Source organism: Rhizopus delemar, genomic scaffold (genome assembly GCF_000149305.1).
Source record: "Rhizopus delemar RA 99-880 supercont3.1 genomic scaffold, whole genome shotgun sequence".
NCBI classification, from domain to species: domain Eukaryota; kingdom Fungi; phylum Mucoromycota; class Mucoromycetes; order Mucorales; family Rhizopodaceae; genus Rhizopus; species Rhizopus delemar.
The window spans coordinates 599,685-621,562 of NW_027137827.1; the positions used below are offsets into that span (position 1 = coordinate 599,685).

General features: G+C 36.8%; 12 protein-coding genes across 12 annotated transcripts; 7 read left to right on the forward strand and 5 right to left on the reverse strand.

The window, feature by feature from the left end:
• Positions 1 to 1,702: 1,702 nt before the first annotated feature.
• Positions 1,703 to 2,430, forward strand: RO3G_00244 (uncharacterized protein; the record flags this gene model as incomplete). The annotated part of the gene is made up of 2 exons (XM_067654835.1): positions 1,703 to 2,299; positions 2,329 to 2,430. 2 exons carry the CDS (start codon positions 1,703 to 1,705, stop codon positions 2,428 to 2,430), a joined length of 699 nt encoding a protein of 232 aa, XP_067510936.1.
• Positions 2,431 to 2,972: 542 nt separating this feature from the next.
• RO3G_00245 (uncharacterized protein) lies at positions 2,973 to 3,271 on the forward strand (the record flags this gene model as incomplete). Its single annotated transcript, XM_067654836.1, has 2 exons — positions 2,973 to 3,088; positions 3,154 to 3,271. The coding sequence occupies 2 exons, from the start codon at positions 2,973 to 2,975 to the stop codon at positions 3,269 to 3,271; spliced, it is 234 nt and encodes a 77-aa protein (XP_067510937.1).
• A 2,850-nt stretch (positions 3,272 to 6,121) lies between these two features.
• On the reverse strand, positions 6,122 to 6,232 carry RO3G_00246 (uncharacterized protein; the record flags this gene model as incomplete). The annotated part of the gene is made up of 1 exon (XM_067654837.1): positions 6,122 to 6,232. One exon carries the CDS (start codon positions 6,230 to 6,232, stop codon positions 6,122 to 6,124), a length of 111 nt encoding a protein of 36 aa, XP_067510938.1.
• Positions 6,233 to 6,740: 508 nt separating this feature from the next.
• Positions 6,741 to 7,616, reverse strand: RO3G_00247 (uncharacterized protein; the record flags this gene model as incomplete). Its single annotated transcript, XM_067654838.1, has 2 exons — positions 6,741 to 7,283; positions 7,398 to 7,616. 2 exons carry the CDS (start codon positions 7,614 to 7,616, stop codon positions 6,741 to 6,743), a joined length of 762 nt encoding a protein of 253 aa, XP_067510939.1.
• Positions 7,617 to 8,112: 496 nt separating this feature from the next.
• RO3G_00248 (uncharacterized protein) lies at positions 8,113 to 8,760 on the forward strand (the record flags this gene model as incomplete). The annotated part of the gene is made up of 1 exon (XM_067654839.1): positions 8,113 to 8,760. The coding sequence occupies one exon, from the start codon at positions 8,113 to 8,115 to the stop codon at positions 8,758 to 8,760; it is 648 nt and encodes a 215-aa protein (XP_067510940.1).
• A 1,163-nt stretch (positions 8,761 to 9,923) lies between these two features.
• On the forward strand, positions 9,924 to 10,334 carry RO3G_00249 (uncharacterized protein; the record flags this gene model as incomplete). The annotated part of the gene is made up of 1 exon (XM_067654840.1): positions 9,924 to 10,334. One exon carries the CDS (start codon positions 9,924 to 9,926, stop codon positions 10,332 to 10,334), a length of 411 nt encoding a protein of 136 aa, XP_067510941.1.
• A 1,625-nt stretch (positions 10,335 to 11,959) lies between these two features.
• RO3G_00250 (uncharacterized protein) lies at positions 11,960 to 12,471 on the forward strand (the record flags this gene model as incomplete). The annotated part of the gene is made up of 2 exons (XM_067654841.1): positions 11,960 to 12,375; positions 12,423 to 12,471. The coding sequence occupies 2 exons, from the start codon at positions 11,960 to 11,962 to the stop codon at positions 12,469 to 12,471; spliced, it is 465 nt and encodes a 154-aa protein (XP_067510942.1).
• Positions 12,472 to 12,835: 364 nt separating this feature from the next.
• Positions 12,836 to 13,489, reverse strand: RO3G_00251 (uncharacterized protein; the record flags this gene model as incomplete). Its single annotated transcript, XM_067654842.1, has 2 exons — positions 12,836 to 13,170; positions 13,267 to 13,489. 2 exons carry the CDS (start codon positions 13,487 to 13,489, stop codon positions 12,836 to 12,838), a joined length of 558 nt encoding a protein of 185 aa, XP_067510943.1.
• A 373-nt stretch (positions 13,490 to 13,862) lies between these two features.
• RO3G_00252 (uncharacterized protein) lies at positions 13,863 to 14,903 on the forward strand (the record flags this gene model as incomplete). Its single annotated transcript, XM_067654843.1, has 1 exon — positions 13,863 to 14,903. The coding sequence occupies one exon, from the start codon at positions 13,863 to 13,865 to the stop codon at positions 14,901 to 14,903; it is 1,041 nt and encodes a 346-aa protein (XP_067510944.1).
• Positions 14,904 to 16,601: 1,698 nt separating this feature from the next.
• On the reverse strand, positions 16,602 to 16,943 carry RO3G_00253 (uncharacterized protein; the record flags this gene model as incomplete). Its single annotated transcript, XM_067654844.1, has 1 exon — positions 16,602 to 16,943. One exon carries the CDS (start codon positions 16,941 to 16,943, stop codon positions 16,602 to 16,604), a length of 342 nt encoding a protein of 113 aa, XP_067510945.1.
• Positions 16,944 to 17,605: 662 nt separating this feature from the next.
• Positions 17,606 to 17,852, reverse strand: RO3G_00254 (uncharacterized protein; the record flags this gene model as incomplete). The annotated part of the gene is made up of 2 exons (XM_067654845.1): positions 17,606 to 17,699; positions 17,830 to 17,852. 2 exons carry the CDS (start codon positions 17,850 to 17,852, stop codon positions 17,606 to 17,608), a joined length of 117 nt encoding a protein of 38 aa, XP_067510946.1.
• A 1,818-nt stretch (positions 17,853 to 19,670) lies between these two features.
• Positions 19,671 to 20,702, forward strand: RO3G_00255 (uncharacterized protein; the record flags this gene model as incomplete). The annotated part of the gene is made up of 1 exon (XM_067654846.1): positions 19,671 to 20,702. The coding sequence occupies one exon, from the start codon at positions 19,671 to 19,673 to the stop codon at positions 20,700 to 20,702; it is 1,032 nt and encodes a 343-aa protein (XP_067510947.1).
• Between the last annotated feature and the right edge of the window lie 1,176 nt (positions 20,703 to 21,878).

Consider the following 21,878-nt stretch of genomic DNA (forward strand, 5'->3'; position numbering starts at 1 on the left):
ATCTAGTGTCAATAAGTTTTAATGTGAGGATCTGTTCCTGGTTATGCAAGTGGACTGTTTTATAATTATTTCTTAAGTAGATCTGATCTTTCATTTATGTTGCATTGCATCAGGAGTTATATTAAAAGCTTGCATTGAGTTAAAGGAGTGGAATTAGTTATGACCGAATAATAGAGAAAAGACTGTAATAACTCTTTGTAAAGCATTCATTACTCTGATTTCTTATAAATTGAATATGAATCATGTTTAAAGTATGTTGGGATACGACAGTATTGCTCAGAGTAACTCGACAGTAGATGACTAGGAACGCGTTATTTGGCCAGACGAGACAAAAATAAATAGATTTAATTTGGATGGATACACCTAGGCTTGGATTCGATCAGGGGAAAGCCTCAAACGCCATCATGTGAAGATTTCTGTTAAACACGATGGATGCAATATCATGCTGTGGAATGCCATTACTTATGCTGGGGTCGGTTGGATGTGCAAAACCAATGGTAATATGGACAAAGCAATGTACAAAGAGACCTTGGAAGGTAAGTTAGAGCGTACGATAGAATATGGTGTCGATAAAGTAGGCTTCAAACGTCATCAGGTGATTTGCCAGCATGACAACGACCCTAAGCATACATCAAAAGTAGTAAAGGAGCACCTTCAAAAACAATCTTATAATGTTTTACAATAGCCTGCACAATCTCCCGACTTAAAGCCTACCGAAAACATGTGATCATTGGTGAAAAGGAGACTTAATGACTATGAAACTGTACTAAAAGGCATGAATGAGCTTTATGAACGTGTGATCAAGTTTGTTACGAGCTTATGATGTCGGAAGAGTGATAAAAAGTTACAGGAAGTATGCCACAACGTATACGTACGTATATTTAGAACAAAGGACGTTGGTCAAACTATTAATAATAAATAAATAAAGAAATTGTGATTTTTTCAATATGCTCCCAAAACTGTCCCAATGCGCCGGTCATTTTTTTCATTCATTATCTCCGTCTGTGCTACATCAATTAAGATGTAGTCTGTACCACGTACATCTACACCTCTACAGCTTTCAAATGAGGTACAACAAGGCATACTTTACTCAATCAATAATCGCACCATTGACGGTAAAAGACAAAATTACAAAAAAATGGGACAGTTTTGGGAGTCACTGTACAGTTGTTGGAATAATTGTTCGAATGTTTTGCAATTTTATACGTTTTGCTTTGTATCTCTGCAGTCAGATACGATAGAGCTACGTACGATACCTCATTAAAAAGCGACAGCTTTCGCATATAACATATAAAACGCTAGAGGTCTGGAATTATTTCCATATATACAGTGACCCACAAAATTGTCCCAATGTTTCGTGATTTTCTCTTCTGGAGCTTGTAGAACCATAGTTATTAAGCTACTGTACACCTTGTTATACATCATTCAATAGCCAAAGTCATGTAGAAGCAAAAGTCGTGACGCAAATTCAGATTAAAAAAGCGCCGATGGAGATAGAGGGGTTAAAAACAAGCGGTGCATTGGGACAATTTTGTGGCACTTTTGAAAAAAAAAAACGAAAAGCGATGAAACATCGACCTACAAGTTGTACAGATGTACCAAACTGTTTACAAATGCACATCGTATGACTCTAAGTTGATCTTTACTCATTGCTGAATTTTTAATCTCCTACTGATTTATTACTCGCCCATTATATCTCAACATGAAACAAGTCTCTCAAGATACAGTTGTTCGAGCAATTTCGTTACTTAAACAAGGTAAGTCGGTTCGGGAAGTGGAAGGTGTTACTGTTTTAAGTAAGAGTACGGTTGGGAGACTCCGAAAAACCCATTGCTTTGGACTTCATAAGCCAAAATGTGGCCGACGCAAGATTCTATCTGCTTCTGATGAGCGTTATTGTGTGCGCCAAGTGACCAAAAACCGCATGTCTAGTGCAACAAAGGTGGCTAAGGAGCTAGAAAAAGACACCGGAAGAAAAGTAAGTGCTGAAACCGTGTGCAGAACCCTTCGCAAGGCCGGCCTTGGTGCGATTGAGAAGCCAAAGAAGCCTTTGCTTAGTGCTAAAAACATCCGGAAGAGGCTTTCTTGGTGTATGTCTCACAAGGATTGGACAATAGATGATTGGAAACGTGTTGTTTGGTCGGATGAGACAAAGGTCAACATATTCAACTCGGATGGACGGACCTGGACTTGGATTCGATCCGGAGAAAGCCTGAAATCGTATCATGTGAAGATGTCTGTAAAACACGGTGGAGTGCCATTACTTATGCTGGAGTTGGTTGGATGTGTAAAATCAATGGTAACATGGATAGAACATTGTACAAAGAGATTTTGGAGGATGAACTGGAGCGTACAATTGAGTATGCAACCAATAAGCTAGGGCTAGAAAGACATCAGGTGATCTTCCAGCATGACAATGATCCCAAATGATTTATCCAAGAATAAAAAGGAACAAGAGAGGACGAGACTCGATAAAGAGATTGTTTTATTTAATAAGAAAATTGTACTCTATTTATACTTTTCATACACGGATAATATTTCATGTCATGGATTAATAATTAATGAGTATGATATACAGTGGGTCAAAAAACTGCACCAACGCAACTCAGTTTTTCTGAAATACAAGTATAGCTCTGTCAGTTTAACAGTAAACATTACGAAACTTGGAGCAAAAAGAGTTAATACTGTTACTATTTATTGACAAAAGTTTCAAGGTCAGATGCGGAGTACTGATCTAAAGAGCACTCAGCAAAAAGAGGAGGTCGGTTGGTGCAGTTTTTTGACTTAAAATGAAAAGGTATTTGATATCATATGTCCGGACTGAGACTATTCCGGCAGATTTAATCTAATCTTTCTTATACCTAGCCACACTGGGGACTTTAAAAAAAGTTTTTCGCAATTGTTTTCTTTTTTTTTCTTTCCTGCTTTACCCAAACCCATTGTACATCGTCAGTATCTATCCATCATTAGAAATGCCCAAAAAGCTTCCATCCGATATTCAAAACAGTATCAAAACATTATTAGAGAGCAGTGATGATCCTGCAGTCATTGAGAAACGGGTTGGAGTGCATAGAAATACCGTCAATAGGTATGCAAATAAGTGGATGCACGATGGAATACGTAAAAAAGGAGGTAGACCGAGCATTGTGGCAGAGTCAACACGCCTATACATCACGAGATAAGTGCTCACAGGTTGTTTGAGGACTGTCAAGGACGTGCAAATGAAGTTGGAGGAGCTGGGGCGCCCTATGTCGTATCAATCGGCAATTAATGTCTTACATTCAGTTGAAATTTATGCTGAGATCAAAAAGAAGAAGCCATTATTGACTGAAAAGCACAAAAAGGCTCGATTAGCATGGGCAAAAAAGCATCAATATTGGACAGTACATGATTGGCGACGTGTCATCTCTTCTGGTGAGACAAAAATCAACATTTGGGGCTCTGATGGCTGCAAGTATTATTGGAAAAGAAAATGTGATCATTTACAGCCTCAGCATATCGACGTTACTGTGAAGCATGGAGGCGGTGGCCTCATGTTAGGGGGCTGCATAACCAGCGAAGGGCCTGGATACGCATGTCAGATCTATAATGGTACCATGAATTCAGAGGTATACCAAGAAATCCTTGGTACAAGTCTACAAGACAATATGGAGTACTATGATCTGAACTGGGAAACGTCGGTATTTCAACATGACAATGATCCTAAACATCGATCAAAGTTCACAACGCAATGGATGAAGGATAGTGGCATGTTTTATATTGACGATTGGCCATCACGAAGTCCAGACCTTAATCCTATTGAACATATATGGCATCACTTGAAGTTAAAGCTGAGCATGTATGATAATAGGGCGACCAGCATCCATGAATTGTGGCAAAGAGTCGAAAATGAATGGAATTCGTTTACTAAGGAACAATGCATCAAATATATACACAGTATGCCAGACAGAATGCAAGCAGTCTTAGCAAAGAAGGGTGGATCCACTAATATTAAAAAAGTCAAAAAACTGCACCAACCGACCTCCTCTTTTTGCTGAGTGCTCTTTAGATCAGTACTCCGCATCTGACCTTGAAACTTTTGTCAATAAATAGTAACAGTATTAACTCTTTTTGCTCCAAGTTTCGTAATGTTTACTGTTAAACTGACAGAGCTATACTTGTATTTCAGAAAAACTGAGTTGCGTTGGTGCAGTTTTTTGACCCACTGTAGCTGATGACAAATAGATAAGGGTTACGTGTTCTTCTATTGTTATATTTGTCATAGAATACTCGTATATGATTGACTGCGGCTGACTGTGATTTAGTTCCTGGATTTAATATAGTTTAACCGTGCAATTACGCAGCATCTTATTATGTAGCTTATTAATACTGTTTTCATATCGAGTTATGAATGATGGATACATCACCAAACATACGACTAAATTAGTAAAAGAATACCTTAAAGAGCAATCCTACAACATCCTGGAGTGGCCTGCACAGTTTCCTGACTTGAATCCAATTGAAAATATGTAGTCATTGTTAAAGAGAAGGCTGAATGATTATGAAACAGCACCAAAAGGCATGAATGAATTATACGAACGAGTAACTAAAGTTTGGTATAACTTAATGAAGCCGGAAGAGTGTCAGAAGGTTATAGAAACACTGCCTAAGCGTATAAAACAATGTATCAAGAACAAAGGACGTTGAACTGACTATTAATATCAGATAAATAAACCATTTTGTTTTTTTTTCAAAAGTGCCACAAAATTGTCCCAATGCACCGCTTGTTTTTTAACCCCTCTATCTCCATCGGCGCTTTTTTAATCTGAATTTGCGTCACGACTTTTGCTTCTACATGACTTTGGCTATTGAATGATGTATAACAAGGTGTACAGTAGCTTAATAACTATGGTTCTACAAGCTCCAGAAGAGAAAATCACGAAACATTGGGACAATTTTGTGGGTCACTGTAGTAAGACCAAATTGCGTCAAGCATATGCATTCGAACAATTTTTCCAATTGAATCATCTTTTATTTAATACCGTGTATGACTGCCTTTAGCTTTAATAACTGCTCTACAACGAGCTGGCATACTCTTGATATACAGTGGCCGTCAAAACTGGTCGCATGTTTTCATATTTTGCCTATACGCACTATCTTCTTCTTCATTTCTTAGTCTATAGCAATGAAATATAGTTCATTCGAAAGAGCAAACTCTGGACAATTATATGGTAACACAGACATCACAGTAGAGCCAGTATACTGGTAGTAATTGGCACTTAAAGTCCGACGGTACATGCGACCAGTTTTGACGGCGTTTGTAAGTAACATAATATAGTCACAAAAATGTGGCTTAATTGCAATTTTTTCATATTTTTTTCTTCTCTTTCTTCTTTCATCGTAATATTATTTACATGTAAGTGTTTTTTTGTTAAATTGCAGCACTCCATTAAGACATTATACCATTGCAGATCCGACATGCGTGCAATTTCAAATGACAAAGCAAACAACATCTATTCATTGCTGAGATCCAAGAAGTCAAACAGCAAAATAGCAAAACAAGTTGGTGTTAGTCGTACCACTGTTCAGAAGTACCGCTCATCTCTTAAGATGAGTGGAAATGTTGATGAAGGTGGTCGCCCATCTCTAATTAGCCAACGCATGGTGAATTACATCCGGAGATTAGTCACCTTAGGAAGAAAAAATAACGCTGTAGAGATCCAAAAAGCTCTAAAAGAAGAATTTGGAATGTCAGTAAGTGACAGTACCGTACGCCGCGTTCTTAAAAAAGCTGGCTTTATAGCGTTTGTCAAGCCTCAAAAACCTTTGCTACGCAGCCAAAACATCGTGAAACGCCTTCAGTGGGCCAAATCGCACCAACATTGGACTGTGGATGACTGGAAACGGGTCATATTCTCTGATGAGACTAAAGTAAATCGTTTTGCATCCGACGGAAAGGCTTATGCATGGAAACTACCCCATGAGGAATTGAACTCGCGACATGTACAGCAAACCGTCAAGCATGGAGGCGGCAATATCATGGTCTGGAGCTGCATTACATGGGAAGGAGTTGGGTGGATAGTTGATTTAGGTCATCGTATGAATAGCGAAGGCTACCTTGAGGTCTTAAAAGATGACTTACTCAAGACAATGGAAAGTTATGGTTTGGATTCCTCCAAAATGGTGTTTCAGCAGGACAATGATCCGAAGCATACATCGAAGGTAGTGAAAGAATGGATTGACCAGCAGCCATTTGAAGCATTGGAATGGCCTCCTCAATCACCAGACCTAAATCCCATAGAGCATATGTGGGCTCATTTAAAGAGAGAGCTATTTCATAGCTATGAGGCACCACCAACTAGTATGCATGAGCTATGGGAGCGTATAGGTCAGACCTGGTATGCCATTTCCAAAGAAGAATGCCAAAAATACATCGAAAGTATGCCGAAAAGGTGTGCTGCAGTTATTAAAGCAAAAGGTCGTTGGACTAAAGATTAATTTTTTTAAATAAAGTGTGTAAAAATGTTGACTTATTAATGCCGTCAAAACTGGTCGCATGTACCGTCGGACTTTAAGTGCCAATTACTACCAGTATACTGGCTCTACTGTGATGTCTGTGTTACCATATAATTGTCCAGAGTTTGCTCTTTCGAATGAACTATATTTCATTGCTATAGACTAAGAAATGAAGAAGAAGATAGTGCGTATAGGCAAAATATGAAAACATGCGACCAGTTTTGACGGCCACTGTATGCTTGGCATTACTCTTTGGTACAAGAAATACATTCTTTCTCGATTCTAGACCAGAGATCATGCAGTCCTTTATCCCTATCTTCATCTAAGCTCAGCCTCAGCTTTAAATGGTGCCAGAGATGCTCTATAGGATTCAAATCAGGACTTTGAGCAGGCCAACTGAAAGTATGCTCTTCTTTTAACCCATTTTCCTTAAACCAAACATGAGCAAGCTTTGATGTGTGCTTAGGATCACTGTCGTGTTGAAAATAAATAGATTCCTGTTGGTAACCATAGTGCTTCAGACTGTCCATCAGTGTAGTTGACAGGATATGAACATAATCTGATGCTTTCATAGTACCATTCTCAATTGCGCAGCCATATCCAGGACCATTCCACGTCATACAACCCCAAAGCAGCACACTGCCAGCTCCTCCTTTGACTGTAAGGTCAAGATGATGAGGTTGCAATTTGTCACTAGGTCTTTTCCAAAAGTACTTACAGCCATCTGAACCCCAAACATTAATCTTGGTCTTATCAGAAAGCACTATACGTCTCCAGTCATCTTCTGTCTAATCTTTGTGAGCTTTAGCCCACTTTAGTCTAGCTTCCATGTGACATTTTTTGAGGAGAGGCTTTTTCTTCTTAATTTGGGTATCGAAACCCATACTGTGAAGCATTTTTACTGTACCAAAATAGCCTATCTTGTGACCAATACTGTTTAAATATGGCCATACGCTCTTTGCAGTCTTAAGTGAACCATTTACAAGCTCTCTCTTCAGGTAATTCTTTGTCGTTGAGCTTATAGTAGTCTTTTTACCAGCATGACCTCGAGTACGTTTCGGTGTATACAAGCCCTTGTGCTTGCTCAAAGTGGACATTAATTCTCCTGGAACATGTTCCATGATCTCTGAGTATGATAAACCCTTTTTCAACAGCTACCGGATGCTCTCTTGCTTGCTACGAGATAAAGGATGTACCATGATATAAGGACGTATAGACTGTACGAGATGGAAGGGAAACACCGTAAAACACAGCCTTATTTATATATTTTAAGCTCCGATTAATAGCAAAAGCGTTGTTTCATAATTACATCATTTTGTAATGCTGTATTTGTGATGTCAGAAGCGGCAACGATATCATTATTATAGAATGCATTGAGTTGGAAAAATTGTTCGAATGCATATGATTGACGCAATTTGGTCTTACTATATATGGAAATAGTTCCAGACCCCTAGCGTTTTATATGTTATATGCGAAAGCTGTCGCTTTTTAATGAGGTATCGTACGTAGCTCTATCGTATCTGACTGCAGAGATACAAAGCAAAACGTATAAAATTGCAAAACATTCGAACAATTATTCCAACAACTGTATATATACGTTAGCATCCTTTTAGTAACATGTCATCCAACAACAACAACAACACTATTTACACTTTAGCCACCATTCACGAAGCTTTAACGCCTTCATCTTTGGATGGTGTTATGCAATTGGCTACAGGTGTCATCATCAAGGTCGACTCTGCTGCTTGGAAGGAATGCCTGGCCGAGATCAACGAAGCGTGTGCTTATGGCTGGAGGATTCTCAACTCAAACAAGCAGAAGAGAGATCTCACTGCTGAAGAAGCTAAAGCCAGAAACATCTCCCTTTGCTTTTCACAGCAATATTGCTGCCATCGTGCAGGAACTTACAAGTCTGTTGCAAAGGACCGTCCTGTCCAGAAAAAGTCTAAGAAGGTGGATTGCAAGTGCTCACTTCGTGTTAGAGGCTACTATGCTTTTCCTCAGTACTACGAATTTGTCATCGAAAAAGACCATACAAACCATGTTCCTGGCGACTTTTTGGATGATATTCGTACCCTTCGTTTGCCTAGGGATCGTTTGCACGAGATTCTGCAACAGCTTCAAACTTCGTCTAAGACTCCTCGTCAGATAAGAATTGATATGTTGAAGGCTGCCGACACTTTCGGACGCAAGTCTCATCGTAAATTAAATTATCATGACATCTGGAACATCATGAACAAGATATGTTTAGCCAAATATATTTGATATAATCGATATTAACTGTTTCACTTTTACCTTAGGTCGATAAAGAACTATATCATTTTCACAAAAATCATATGGTGTTTTTCAAGATTTGGATGGATCAGAAGCTTCCCGAAAAAGGCTTTCATTGTTTTACTGGGAGGTTGTCTTACTCTCAAGACTCCTCTTTGTTTGCATGTGGATTTGTCTCTCCAGATCAATAAATTCGTATGAAGAATTCGAAGGCTTTCTGTTTGGATGCTACTCACGGTATCTCCAGCAATTTGTCCGATATTCTGTACACCCTGATCATACGTGATGACAGTATTGGTAGAGGATGGCCCGTTGCCTATATGATTACCAACGATCGGAGCACGGGTCCTATTGTTGAATGGCTTCAACATTTGAGAAATTCTGGTCTGTTGGTTGTGTTGTAGAACAGTAACTGATTGTAGTTGACATTAATAAATATAAGTCTTAATACAAGATCATAATTAAAATAAAATAAAATATAAGTTTATTTAAATAAGATCATACAATCAATTCCAATTAAACATGTTCTTTTAGAATATGTATTGTATTCATGAGAGTTCTTTGATAAGAAGACGTATCAACTAAAATAACCAAATCCAATCCAATGTCAGGAATATTGCTAATCTTTCACATAATTGAAATAACGCGTAAAATAACGTTATTCAATTCAGTGAGGAATTCCCAGAATAAAAGATAATCTATGACAGACATACAAAAGAACAAATGAAAAGTTTTCATAATCATAATTATAGATAACACTTGCTAAAGTACCTGAAGATTAGAAGAACGATAACAATAGAAGATATCAAGCCACTCACTCAATAAGATATAAATACCTACCTTCAATTAGAATAATTTTTACTTTAACTTAAACTGAAATAAAGATCAGTCTCAAAAAGTACCCAAACTGTTTCTTGATCTTTGTTTTTACCTTTTCCTTTATTATTTAAACCATTATACAACAGGTTGATCCCGAACAATTTACCATCGATTGTTGTCAATCGGAAGTTAACGCCATTACCAGAATATTTAATCCTAATCGAACAAAGATCCAGTTTTGTGTCTTCCATGTCACTCAAGCTTGGAATAAACATCTTGCTTCTGTGTCTGTTCCTGGTAACACTCCTGGTGAAAACCGTAGTCTTCGTGGTGAGATGATGCGTTATCTTCAAAAAATTGTGTATGAGGAAGACAAGAACCAGTTCCTTCAAATGGTTACTGCGTTCCAGCTGGAGTACGCTGATCAAAGTAAGTTCATGGATTACTTTATCCGCAGCTGGTGTGCCGAGGATAAGATGAAGGTTTGGAGCAGATCCTTTAAGGACCGTCAGTATTCTCATATGCTGACCAACAACTACATCGAATCTTGGCACAACCAATTGAAGACTGTGTTTCTTGGCAGAGTACGAAACAAGCGTCTCGACAAACTTGTTTTCGTTTTGGTTAACGACGTTGAGTATTATCTCAACCAAGAATTTGAAAGAGTGGTCCAAGGAAATGGCGCAATGTCACCTTTTTTTAAGCAGCAAAGATTGCGCGAGTTAGAAGCAGAAGAAGTAGATTAGGAGGTTAGAAGTGATATGATAACAGGGCCCATTACATTGGAAAATCCTGGTAAGTGCAGGTATATGGTATGTTCATTTGTTGAAGGTGCTTCAGTTGGTTACTCAACTGAGGTTACTGAAGACAATTTGATCATGTCTTGTACCTGTTACGACTTTGAAAAAAGACGCCAATCATGTAAGCATATATATTTGTTGAAATTACATACTAATTTCTCGTTGCATTTTCCTTCTTCGACAACCCCCATCCTTTACAATGCAACTGGTCAAGATATATCTGACAACTATCCATCTGAAACAGTTACCACCTCTGTGGTTAACAGAAAAAAAGAAATTGCTAAACACTGCATGGATATTAGTTCGACACTGAAGTATGCTAATTCTGATTTATTAAGACTATCTACGTATATGACTGAAGAAGAAGCAATAATCATGCATGAAAAATATAAACACGCCCTTGAATTTGTTCAACAAATGAAAGATAAGTATCACACCCATTTTCGTAAATCCAACACTCAACTTTAAAATAAAATAAGATATTAAATAAAATAAGATTAAAATCTTCATCCAAACAAAAAAAAATCCCCTAAGTTATACTTCCTTAATTGTGGTAGATAAGCCTCTTTTTCGGAAAAACATTCTTCATCTACCAACAAATATAAAGATTCCCAAATGTGTTCAATTGGTTTTAGATCGGGGCTCTGAGCAAGCCAACTATAAATAGACTTGCTATCGAAGTTGTTTTCTTCAAACCAAACTTTTGCAACCTTTGACGTATGTTTTGGATCGTTATCCTGCTGGAAGTAAATGGTTTTAGGATCATAATTGTAGTAATTTAGAGTGTCCATTAGCGTTGTATCCAATATATGTACAGTAGGTCAAAAAACTGCTGCAAGGAATTGCAAAATTCCGGTTTTACAGCTGGTTTTCCATGGGTACTGCACCAAACTATCCCAAATTTTGACTGTTTGTACCTCAATGGAAAGTGCATTTATTCGTCGATTATCGGATATGGACAATGGTTATTGGTGGAATTTGAGATCGCTAAAGGTAGTATTATGAACATCCGACATTTTTTACTTGTTCAGATATGTTTGAAATGACGAATTTTAATACGACCCAACCGGTTGCTATCATAATTTTTCACATTCTTGACATGATTAGAATGTTGCCAGTATATAAAAGCGCTTACAATTTCTTTATTTTAAATTTTATATTTCCTTACTTAAATTATTTCTCTTTTTTACCTTATTACCAATCGCATGCCTGAACGACTGCCAGAAGGAAAAGTAGACGATCTCAAGCAAGCATTAACTGGATCCACATCAACGTACGATATTGCTAAAGAAATTGGAGTACATGAATCAACTGTCAGTAGATACTCTAGACGGTTGTTTCCAAATAGGACAAAAAGCATAGGTGGTAGACCTACAGTAGTCTCCAAAGTGACAAAGCGGTTAATAAAAAGAAAAGTCATTGAAGGGGTTTTAAAGACTGCCAAAGAGGTACACCGGGAGCTGGTTCAACTTGGCTACGATATCTCATACCAGTCAGCAATTAACGTACCGAAATCAATGGAGTTCCATTCTTCAATAAAAAAAAAGAAGCCGTTTTTGACAAAAGCTCATATGCAGCATCGATTAGAATGGGCCAAGAAGCATCAGGATTGGACAGTAGAAGAATGGCGAAAAGTCGTCTTTTCTGATGAAACCAAGATCAACGTATGGGGCTCTGATGGCTGTAAGTATTATTGGAAAAGACCAAATGATCCTCTTCAACCGCATCATCTAGAACTTACAGTCAAGCATGGAGCAGGCAAATTGATGATGTGGGGCTGTATAACTTCTGAAGGACCAGGATATGCTTGTCAAATTTACGATGGGAACATGAACGCGAATGTTTATCAGCATATATTGGACACTACGCTTCGTGATACTATGCAATACTACAATTTCAACTGGTCCAACGTTTACTTTCAGCATGATAATGATCCAAAGCACAAGGCAAAATCTACAATAGACTGGTTAGATAATCATCAAGTGCGGTATATTAGCGATTGGCCAGCTCAGAGTCCGGACTTAAATCCAATAGAACACGTATGGCATCAATTGAAGTTGAAGCTCAGCTGTTACGAACGTAGAGCAAAGAATACGGATGAGCTTTGGGAACGAGTAGAAAAAGTATGGAATGGCTTTGACAAAGATCTTTGCCAAAGGTATATCGATAGCATGCCGGCAAGAATTCAAGAGGTTATTAATAAAAAAGGAGGGTCAACTAAATATTAATAAATAAATTCATTCCGTTCAAATTTTCGTTTTTCCAAATTTTCAAATTGCGCATCTCATACTTCCTTCAATACTTATCCAATAGGGCTTAAACTCTTTCGGATTTCTCAAGACATGTAGAAGATTTACTATGTGGGAACAGAGGCAGTTTGTGCCATTGTAACAGGATGTGCGCTACAAAAACCAAGAAAAATGGATTCCTTGCAGCAGTTTTTTGACCTACTGTACATAATCCTCTTTCTTCATTGTTCCATCGTAAATACGACAAGCATACCCAGGACTATTGTATGTAATACAACCCCACATCATAACGCTGCCTCCACCTCCTTTTACTGTCAAGTCAAGATGGTGGAATCGGAGCTTGTCATCTGGTCTCTTCCGGTAGTATTTCACACCGTCTGATCCCCAAACGTTTATCTTAGTCTCGTCAGAGAATACCATACGACGCCAATCATCTTTTGTCCAATCCTTGTGGTCATTGGCCCATGTAAGTCGCTTTTTCATATGAATAGCCTCTAAAAACGGCTTGTGCTTCTTGATACGGGCCTGGAATCCTATTGATTTTAAAAGTTTTAAGCAAGCAGAGTAGCCAATTACGCATCCAATATCACATAAATATCGTTGTACATCCTTCCCGGTCTTTAATTTACCTGTTATGACTGACCGTCTGATGTAGGGCTTGGTAGTAGCAGTAATTTCGAACTTACGGCCTGATTTAATGGGCCTCATGTTTGAAAACCATCTTCGCTTATGTTCATTGATGGTGCTTTTCTTGACTCCAGGTACTCGTTCTATGATTGATGAGTAAGGGTGACCAAATTTGAGTAAGGACTTGATGTTATTTTGTACATCCAAAGGCAAAGAGCGAACCATGTTTATATAAAACAGCAATAATAACGGAAGAAGACGAACGTACAGTAGCGGACAAAACTGGTGCACAAAAATTAAAATCAGCATTGCATCTCCGCTATATGTCTGCGACATTTGTGGCATATACCATCTGAAAGGCAGTCTAAAATATGCATTATGCTAGGTAAACCGGAACTGTGCCGGACATCCTTCAGGAATAAGGTCATTTTTAGTGATTTTTTGAATATTTCAATTTTCGCCAAATATGTAGTACTTGTCTAGCCTTCTTTCAAATCTACCCATTTCTTTCTAGTTTGCTGTAAAATTTTATAATACACTAGTGCATTCCAATAGCTTTTAAAAAATATATAAACCCTTGCCTAATTTGTATCTCTCTATGAATTTCACTTCTTATTATTACCCTATCCATTTTAACAAAGTACCAGCACTCTATGCCCAAAAAATCAGCAACGATAAAAGAGAAGCTGTGAAATCTGGAATACGCTCAGGTCGTACGACAATGGATATTTCTAGAACAACAGGAGTCTCTAAATGGACGATCAACAGGATAAGAAAGGAAGAAAAGAACATCAAGGCTCGTAACCGTGGTGGTCGACCGGTCGTAGTTAAAAAAATAACTAATGCAATCATCCGTCTAAAGTTTCGACAAGGACTCTTACGCACAGCTTCTGATGCTCAGCTCTTTTTGAGGTCCTTAGGATACAGTATTAGCAAACGGTCGGTCAGAAGGCTTCTTAGAAAGATAGGCTTCAAGTCTGGAATTAAGAAGTACAAGCCTTTCATCAGCTATACAAACCAGAAAAAGCGATTGAAGTGGTGTCGCGACAAAGCATCATGGACTGTAGAGGACTGGAAGTCTGTGATCTTCAGCGATGAGACCAAAATCAATGTTTGGGGTGCCGATGGTATACGCTACTATTGGAAGCAAGTCGATCAACCTTGGCGATTCTTTCATGTTAATCAAACAATGAAGCATGGCGGCGGATCTGTTATGCTTTGGGGCTGTATTACATCTCGAGGACCAGGATATGCTTGTCGAGTATATGATGGCACAATGAATTCAAAATTATACACCCATATTTTGTCTACTACGTATCAAGAAAGCCTAGCATATTATGGTTTGAAACATTGTGATGTTTTGTTTCAACATGACAATGACCCAAAGCACAAGTCAAGGCATACCACTAACTGGTTATCTGATAATGGGATATCGGTATTAAAAGATTGGCCGCCACAAAGCCCCGATCTAAATCCTATTGAACATGTTTGGCGACAGTTAAAGTCAAAGCTGTCTCAATACGATACCACACCAAGAAGCATAGACGATCTCTGGAAAAGAATCGATAAAGAGTGGAACTCTTTTACTGAAAGTGATATGCAGCCATACTATGAAAGCATGCCTGTTAAGGATACATAAGATTATAGTCACTTTATTTTAGTAAAAGGAATCTCATATGATCCTAAATAATATGTTGACATAACTTTGGAATCATTTATAACATTATTCCCAGCACAGATCAATAAAAGACTTTGATTAGATTTTTATATTAGGCTTTATTCATATTAACTTCACACAGTCAAATGTATGGCGTGGTTGTAATATAGTTTATTGATGATATGAGCATGTTGAATAAGGAATGACAATTACTTACCGGATCATCATTAAGTCACGCAAACATTTATCCTAACTGAGATATTATTATTAGCCATAATATCCAATCACGGAACTAGAGGATTTTATATTCATCCGTACCGTCTCCTAAATAGTCCTACATCCAGAGTTATCTGAAACCATCCCAATAGCATAATTGACAATACAAGCTAGGAACAGGCTAAACTAATAATTAGAAATAGTAATCATCTATTCTGTCGAATTGATCATAAATCTGTCCTAATTCTTTATCCGTATCATGTCTATAAATACTCTCACTTTTTACATGTAGAATTTATCATATTCAATCTTAGTTATCTTAACTTAATAAAGAGATACCAAGTTCTAACAGTATTTCTTTATCTTTGTTGTTATACTACTTTTACCTAAAACCCCCTATCCTAAACAATGCCAAAACGAATTGCTGCTGTTATCAAAAGACGAGGCAATTATACGAACTTTTAGGTTTTAATCACTTTTATGGTTTTTTTTAAAAATATCTATTCTTATAAATAAAAGCTTGGTTCTCCCTCATTTTTGGCAATGCAATGATTAAACTTTGCACAATTTGCAACATTTAGTACGCCTTCCATCTGATATAGTTTCATAGATATTGCAACTGTAATGAGCAAGTAATGGTAGCTTATAGCTGAAAAAAAGTTTTGTGCACCAGTTTTGTCCGCTACTGTATGCTACAGTAGGTCAAAAAACTGCTGCAAGGAATTGCAAAATTCATGTTTTACAGCTGCTTGTCTATGGATACCGCACCAAACTATCCCAAACTTTGACTGTTTGTGCCACAATAGGAAGGGCATTTATTCGTTAATTTTCGGATGTGGGCAATGGTTATTGGTGGAATTTGATACTGCTAAAGGTAGTATTTTAAACATCCGGTATTTTTTACTTGTTTACATATGTTTGAAATAATGAATTTTAATACGACCCAACCGGTTGCCATCACAATTTTTCTCACTTTTGACGTGATTAGAATGCTATCTATATTTAAGAGTGCTTACAATTCCTTTATTTTAAATTTTATATTCCTTTGTTTAAATTATTTCTCTTTTTTACCCTATCGTCAATCGCATGCCTAAACGGCTGTCAGAGGAGAAAATAAACGATCACAAACAGGCATTAACCGCATCCACATCAATGTATGATATTTCCAAGGAGCCTGGATTACATTAATCAACTGTTAGTAGATACTCTAGACGGCTGTTTTCAAGTAGGACAGTAAACACAGGTGGTAGACCTACAGTAGTCTCCAAAGTGACGAAGCGGTTAATCAAAAGAAAAGTCATGGAATGGGTTCTAAAGGCTTCTAAAGAGGTGTACCGGGAGCTGGTTGGATTTGGCTATGATATCTCATACCAGTCAGAAATTAACGTACTGAAATCAATGGAGTTCCATTTTCTGATAGAAAAAAAGGAGCCATTTCAGACAAAAGTGCATACGTACCATCAGTTAGAATGGAACAAGGAGCATCAGGATTTGGCAATGGTTGACTGACAACAGATCGTTTATTTTAATGAAACCCAGATCAACGTATAGGACTTTAATGGTGATGATCACTATCGGAAAAGGCCAAGTGACCTTTTTCAACATCATGACCTGGATTTTGTAATCCACCATGAAGCTAGCAAATTGATGTCCTGGTGTTGTATAACCTCTGAAGGACCAGGATATGCTTGCTAAATTCACGATGGAAAGTTGTACTCGGGTGTTTACTAGCATATTTTGAACACTACGCTTCGTGATAGTATGAAGTACTACAATTTCGACTGGTCCAACATTTACTTTTAGCATGACAATGACCCAAAGCACAAGGCATAATTTACAATGGCCTAGTTATGTAGTAACCTAGAGAGCTATGTTAACTATTGGCCAGCTTAGAGCCCGGACTTAAATTCAATCGAGCACGTATGGCATCAATTGAAGTTGAATCTCAAATATTACGAACGTAGAGCAAAGAACACGAATGCGCTTTGGGAACAAGTTGATAAAATATGAATTGATTTCGATAAATATCTTTTCGGAAGTCATGTAGATAACATTTCGAAAAGAACTCAAGCGACTATTAATAGAAAAGGAGGTTCAACTAAATATTAATAAATAAATTCATTCCGTTAAAATTTTCGTTTTTCCAAATTTTCAAATTGCGCATCTCATACTTCCTTCAATACTTATCCAATAGGGCTTAAACTCTTTCGGATTTTTCAAGACATGTAGGAAATTTACTATGTGGGAACAGAGGCAGTTTGTGCCATTGTAACAGGATATGCGCTACAAAAACCAAGAAAAATGGATTCCTTGCAGCAGTTTTTTGACCTACTGTAAATCAGCAAAAAAAATGTAGATATTTATATTTTTTTTTATTATTAATATGAATCTAATGTATTATTAATTATCTGAAACGGAAGAGATGACTTCTGAGTCAGCGGCATTGAACAATCTTGGTAATTAAAATCTTATGAGGCACCCGGAAAAATGGTCCGGATGTTGCTCAAATGTTTGATCTCTTGTGGCTCCCTTTGAAATGTTGTGTGACGTATCAAATTTTTACTAAAAATAAAGTAATGTTTTCGCTTCAAAATAATGTTTGTTTCGTTTCATTTGATTGAGATTTGGTAAAGCTACGGTAATATTTGTGAATATTCTAAAAACATCCGGACCATTTTTCCACCTACTGTACCTTGGAATAGCAGAAGCAGTCATGGGTGAAATTATGATAACAGTCACGAGTTAGTCCTATGTTATTTGGGAACATAGGCGTAAATTTAGTTCATATTCAAAAAAACCCAAAAAATTGTTCATTTTGATTTTGATTTTTGATTCGATATTTTCCAGCCTTCACGCATAGCACGTGATAGGCTGACAGTGTAGTAAATAGCTGCGAAGCAGTGCTTCATAATGGTTTGTGCTGAGTGCTGATTGGAGATTATGCGAAGCAGGTTCAGTACGAAATGTGTAAAAGGCGGTTCAAAATGAACAATTTTTTGAGGTAGTGTACTTGATTTATTGGTTATTTATACAAAAAAGATAAGTGAAGTAAAATAGAAATAAAAACTTGTCTATTTTATAGACAAAGGGGAAATAAGGTTTTATTTTGATATAAGGTTCGGTTTCGTTATAAGGTTCAAAAGTAATGTAATTTTTATTACTTTAATGGCTTGAGATTTGAATAGGCTGTTATATTGATAATAGAGTTGATAAGAAGATTTGATAAGAGCTTTAGAGGTAGATTCGTTGCTAATAGTAACCACCAGATCTTGTTAAGTTGATCAAACTTGTTTGTAATAAAGTAATTTGATAAGAGTTTTGAAAGTGTTTACAATGAAGATAATTGGCTTCAAGGGACTTGTCGTGTTCATGTTTTAAGAGTATTATACCAAAAGATTCAGAGATAAAGATACTTGGTTTATTGATAAAAGATATTTATTTGTTAAAAAAACGCAAGTTGAGGTAAGTCAAGTTAAGTGAAGTTTTTCAAAAAGAGAATAAAAAGCTAGGCTTTTATAAGCAAAAAATATAAAGTTCAATTTTTACAAAAAGTAAAAATATTGACGAAGGTTAAAAATCTTGAAGTGGTTAAAAAAATATTGTTATTTTGTAGTATGTTTGGTTTGGGTTGAGTGTTTTAGAAAAGTTTTTCTTGAAATTTTTAGAGTAAGGTACTGTAGTGACCACCAGATCTTTTAATTAAGATCAAATAAAGGTAAAGGTAAAAAAAAAGGGATCAGGAACTTTTTATGAGAAGGTTGCCTGTTTATTGAATAAAATATATAAAATAAAATGTGAGTAGTGTGATATTTGAGGTTTTATAATAATAAAAGTACTAAGTCAATCAACAAATATAAAAATAAGTGAGACTCAAAGTAGATTGTCCTTTATTCAAGTTAAAAATATTAGTGTATTTATACTTTTCTAATCACGGCTAAATAATAATATTTACAGTGTATGAGTATTGATTATTAATCGATATTAGACGATGAGTTATTTATGTGATTGGCATAGTTTAACGTCTTCTTATCAAGAAGTAATTATTAATCCTGATCAGGAACTTATTAGAATATTCTGGAGTGGATCGGGATTTTATTGGAAGTGGCGTAATACAATGTCCGATATTCCTAATTTGGAGGATCATTGTTCGTAGTAACTTACAGTGAGCGACAAAACTGTCCCAATGTTTTGTAGTTTTCTCTTTTATGTCCTGTAGCGTTATGGTTATCAGATTAATTTATGGCTTGTTGTATATCATTCGATAGCCAAAGGCTTGTAGAAGTAAACAACATATAGCAAAGACCGATTAAAGTGCCGCAAGTGGAGATAGAGGGGATGGAAAACAAGCGGTGCATTGGGACAGTTTTGTCGCATTTTCAAAAAAATATAAAATATGATAAAATATCGACCCACAAGTTGCATAGAGGTAACAAACTGCTTACAAATGCGCATTGTATGTCTCTAAGATGATCTTTACTCACTGCTAAAGTTTTAAACTCCTACTGATTTATTACTCACCCATTATATCTCAACATGAAACAAGCCTCTCAAGAAACAGTTGTTCAAGCAATTTCTCTACTTAAACAAGGTAAGTCGGTTTGGGAAGTGGAAGGTTCTACTGGTTTAAGCAAGAGTACGGTTGGGAGACTTCGAAAATCCCTTTGCTTTGGACTTGGAAAGCCAAAAGGCGGCCGACGCAAGATCTTATTGGCATCTGATAAACGTTATTATGTCCGCCAAGTGACGAAAAACCGGATGTCAAGTGCAGCAAAGGTGGCAAAAGAGTTAGAAAAGGACATTGGAAGGAAATTAAGTGCTGTTACAGTGCGCAGAACCCTTCGTAAGGCCGGCCTTGGTGCAATTGAGAAGCCGAAGAAGCCTTTGCTTAGTGCTAAAAACATCCGTAAGAGGCTTTCTTGGTGTATGGCTCACAAGGACTGGACTATAGATGACTGGAAACGCGTTATTTGGTCAGACGAGACGAAAATAAATAGATTCAATTCAGATGGACGCACCTGGGCTTGGATCCGATCAGGGGAAAGCTTGAAATCTCATCATGTGAAGATGACTGTTAAGCATGGTGGAGGCAGTATTATGCTGTGGAGCGCCATTACCTATGCAGGAGTCGGTTGGATGTGCAAGATCAATGGTAATATGGATAAAGAATTGTACAGAGAGATTTTGGAAGATGAATTGGAGCGTACTATCGAGTTTAGCATCGATAAATTAGGATTCGAACGTCATCAGGTGATTTTTCAGCATGACAATGATCCTAAGCATACGTCCAAACTAGTCAAAGAATACCTTAAAGACCAACCCTACAACATCCTGGAGTGGCCTGCACAGCCCCCTGACCTCAATCCAATTGAAAATATGAGGTCATTGTTAAAGAGAAGGCTGAATGATTATGAAACAGCACCAAAAGGCATGAATGAATTATACGAACGAGTAACTAAAGTTTGGTACGACTTAATGAAGCCAGAAGAGTGTCAAAAGGTTATAGAATCAATGCCTAAGCGTATAAAACAATGTATCAAGAACAAAGGACGCTTGACTGACTATTAATATCAAATAAATAAACCATTTTATATTTTTTTGAAAATGCGACAAAACTGTCCCAATGCACCGCTTGTTTTCCATCCCCTCTATCTCCACTTGCGGCACTTTAATCGGTCTTTGCTATATGTTGTTTACTTCTACAAGCCTTTGGCTATCGAATGATATACAACAAGCCATAAATTAATCTGATAACCATAACGCTACAGGACATAAAAGAGAAAACTACAAAACATTGGGACAGTTTTGTCGCTCACTGTACATTATTACTTTATTACATGTGTAAATACCACAAGTAGAACTGTACTGTCCTTTTTCTTCATCTAAATAGTTGGGATATTTATATTGTTAATTTTTTTTTTCTTTTTGACTTTTTTCATTTTTTTGACTTCTTTCATTTTCTTGACTTTTTTCATTTTTTTGACTTTTTTCACTTTTTGACCTTTCTCATTTTTTTGACTTTTTTCATTTTTTGACTTCTTTGTCACACTGTTTTTGGTTTTTTCTTTTTTTTTCTTCTTTTTTTTTGTTGTCCTTGAATTCCTTTGCTATTAGCATAGCATCGTTTGCTATTGAGATAGCATCTCTCCTATAACCATAGGGTTTTCCTTTTTCGTGTTTCGTGTGTTACAGTACTAAAAAAACTTGACTATATATCTTTCATTGTTGTGAGATTCGATATGCTTTCTGATTTTTGGTAGGCTTGATATAAGTTATTGAGATAAAGTTTTAGTAGTTGAATAAAGCATTGGATAAAGTAAGTTCCAAATAGAGTAGATAATTCGAGTTATAAGTTCGCTTGTGTAGAGTGACCACCAGATCTTGTTAAGTAGATCAGACTGATTAGAATAAAAGTAAAAGTAATGTGTAGAAGATAAAATAAAAAAGAGATTACAATGAAGTATATAATTCAAGGGATTACTGGTTCTTCCTATTTATAAAATAAAAGAGTATTTTGTTTTCAAAGGAGGTTTATTTGGATACGTTAAGATAATAATAATAAGAACAATGATGCTTGATAAATTCTTGATATTTACAGTAGTTACAAAAACTATTGCAACGCGAGTTCAAATCTCGTACGGAGACCAACATCTCTCCAACGATTCAACATATCAATGTGAAATTATAGTCATTTGTAAAACTGCATCTTGGCTCTTATGAGGTATCACAGCTTATCGCTTTCCT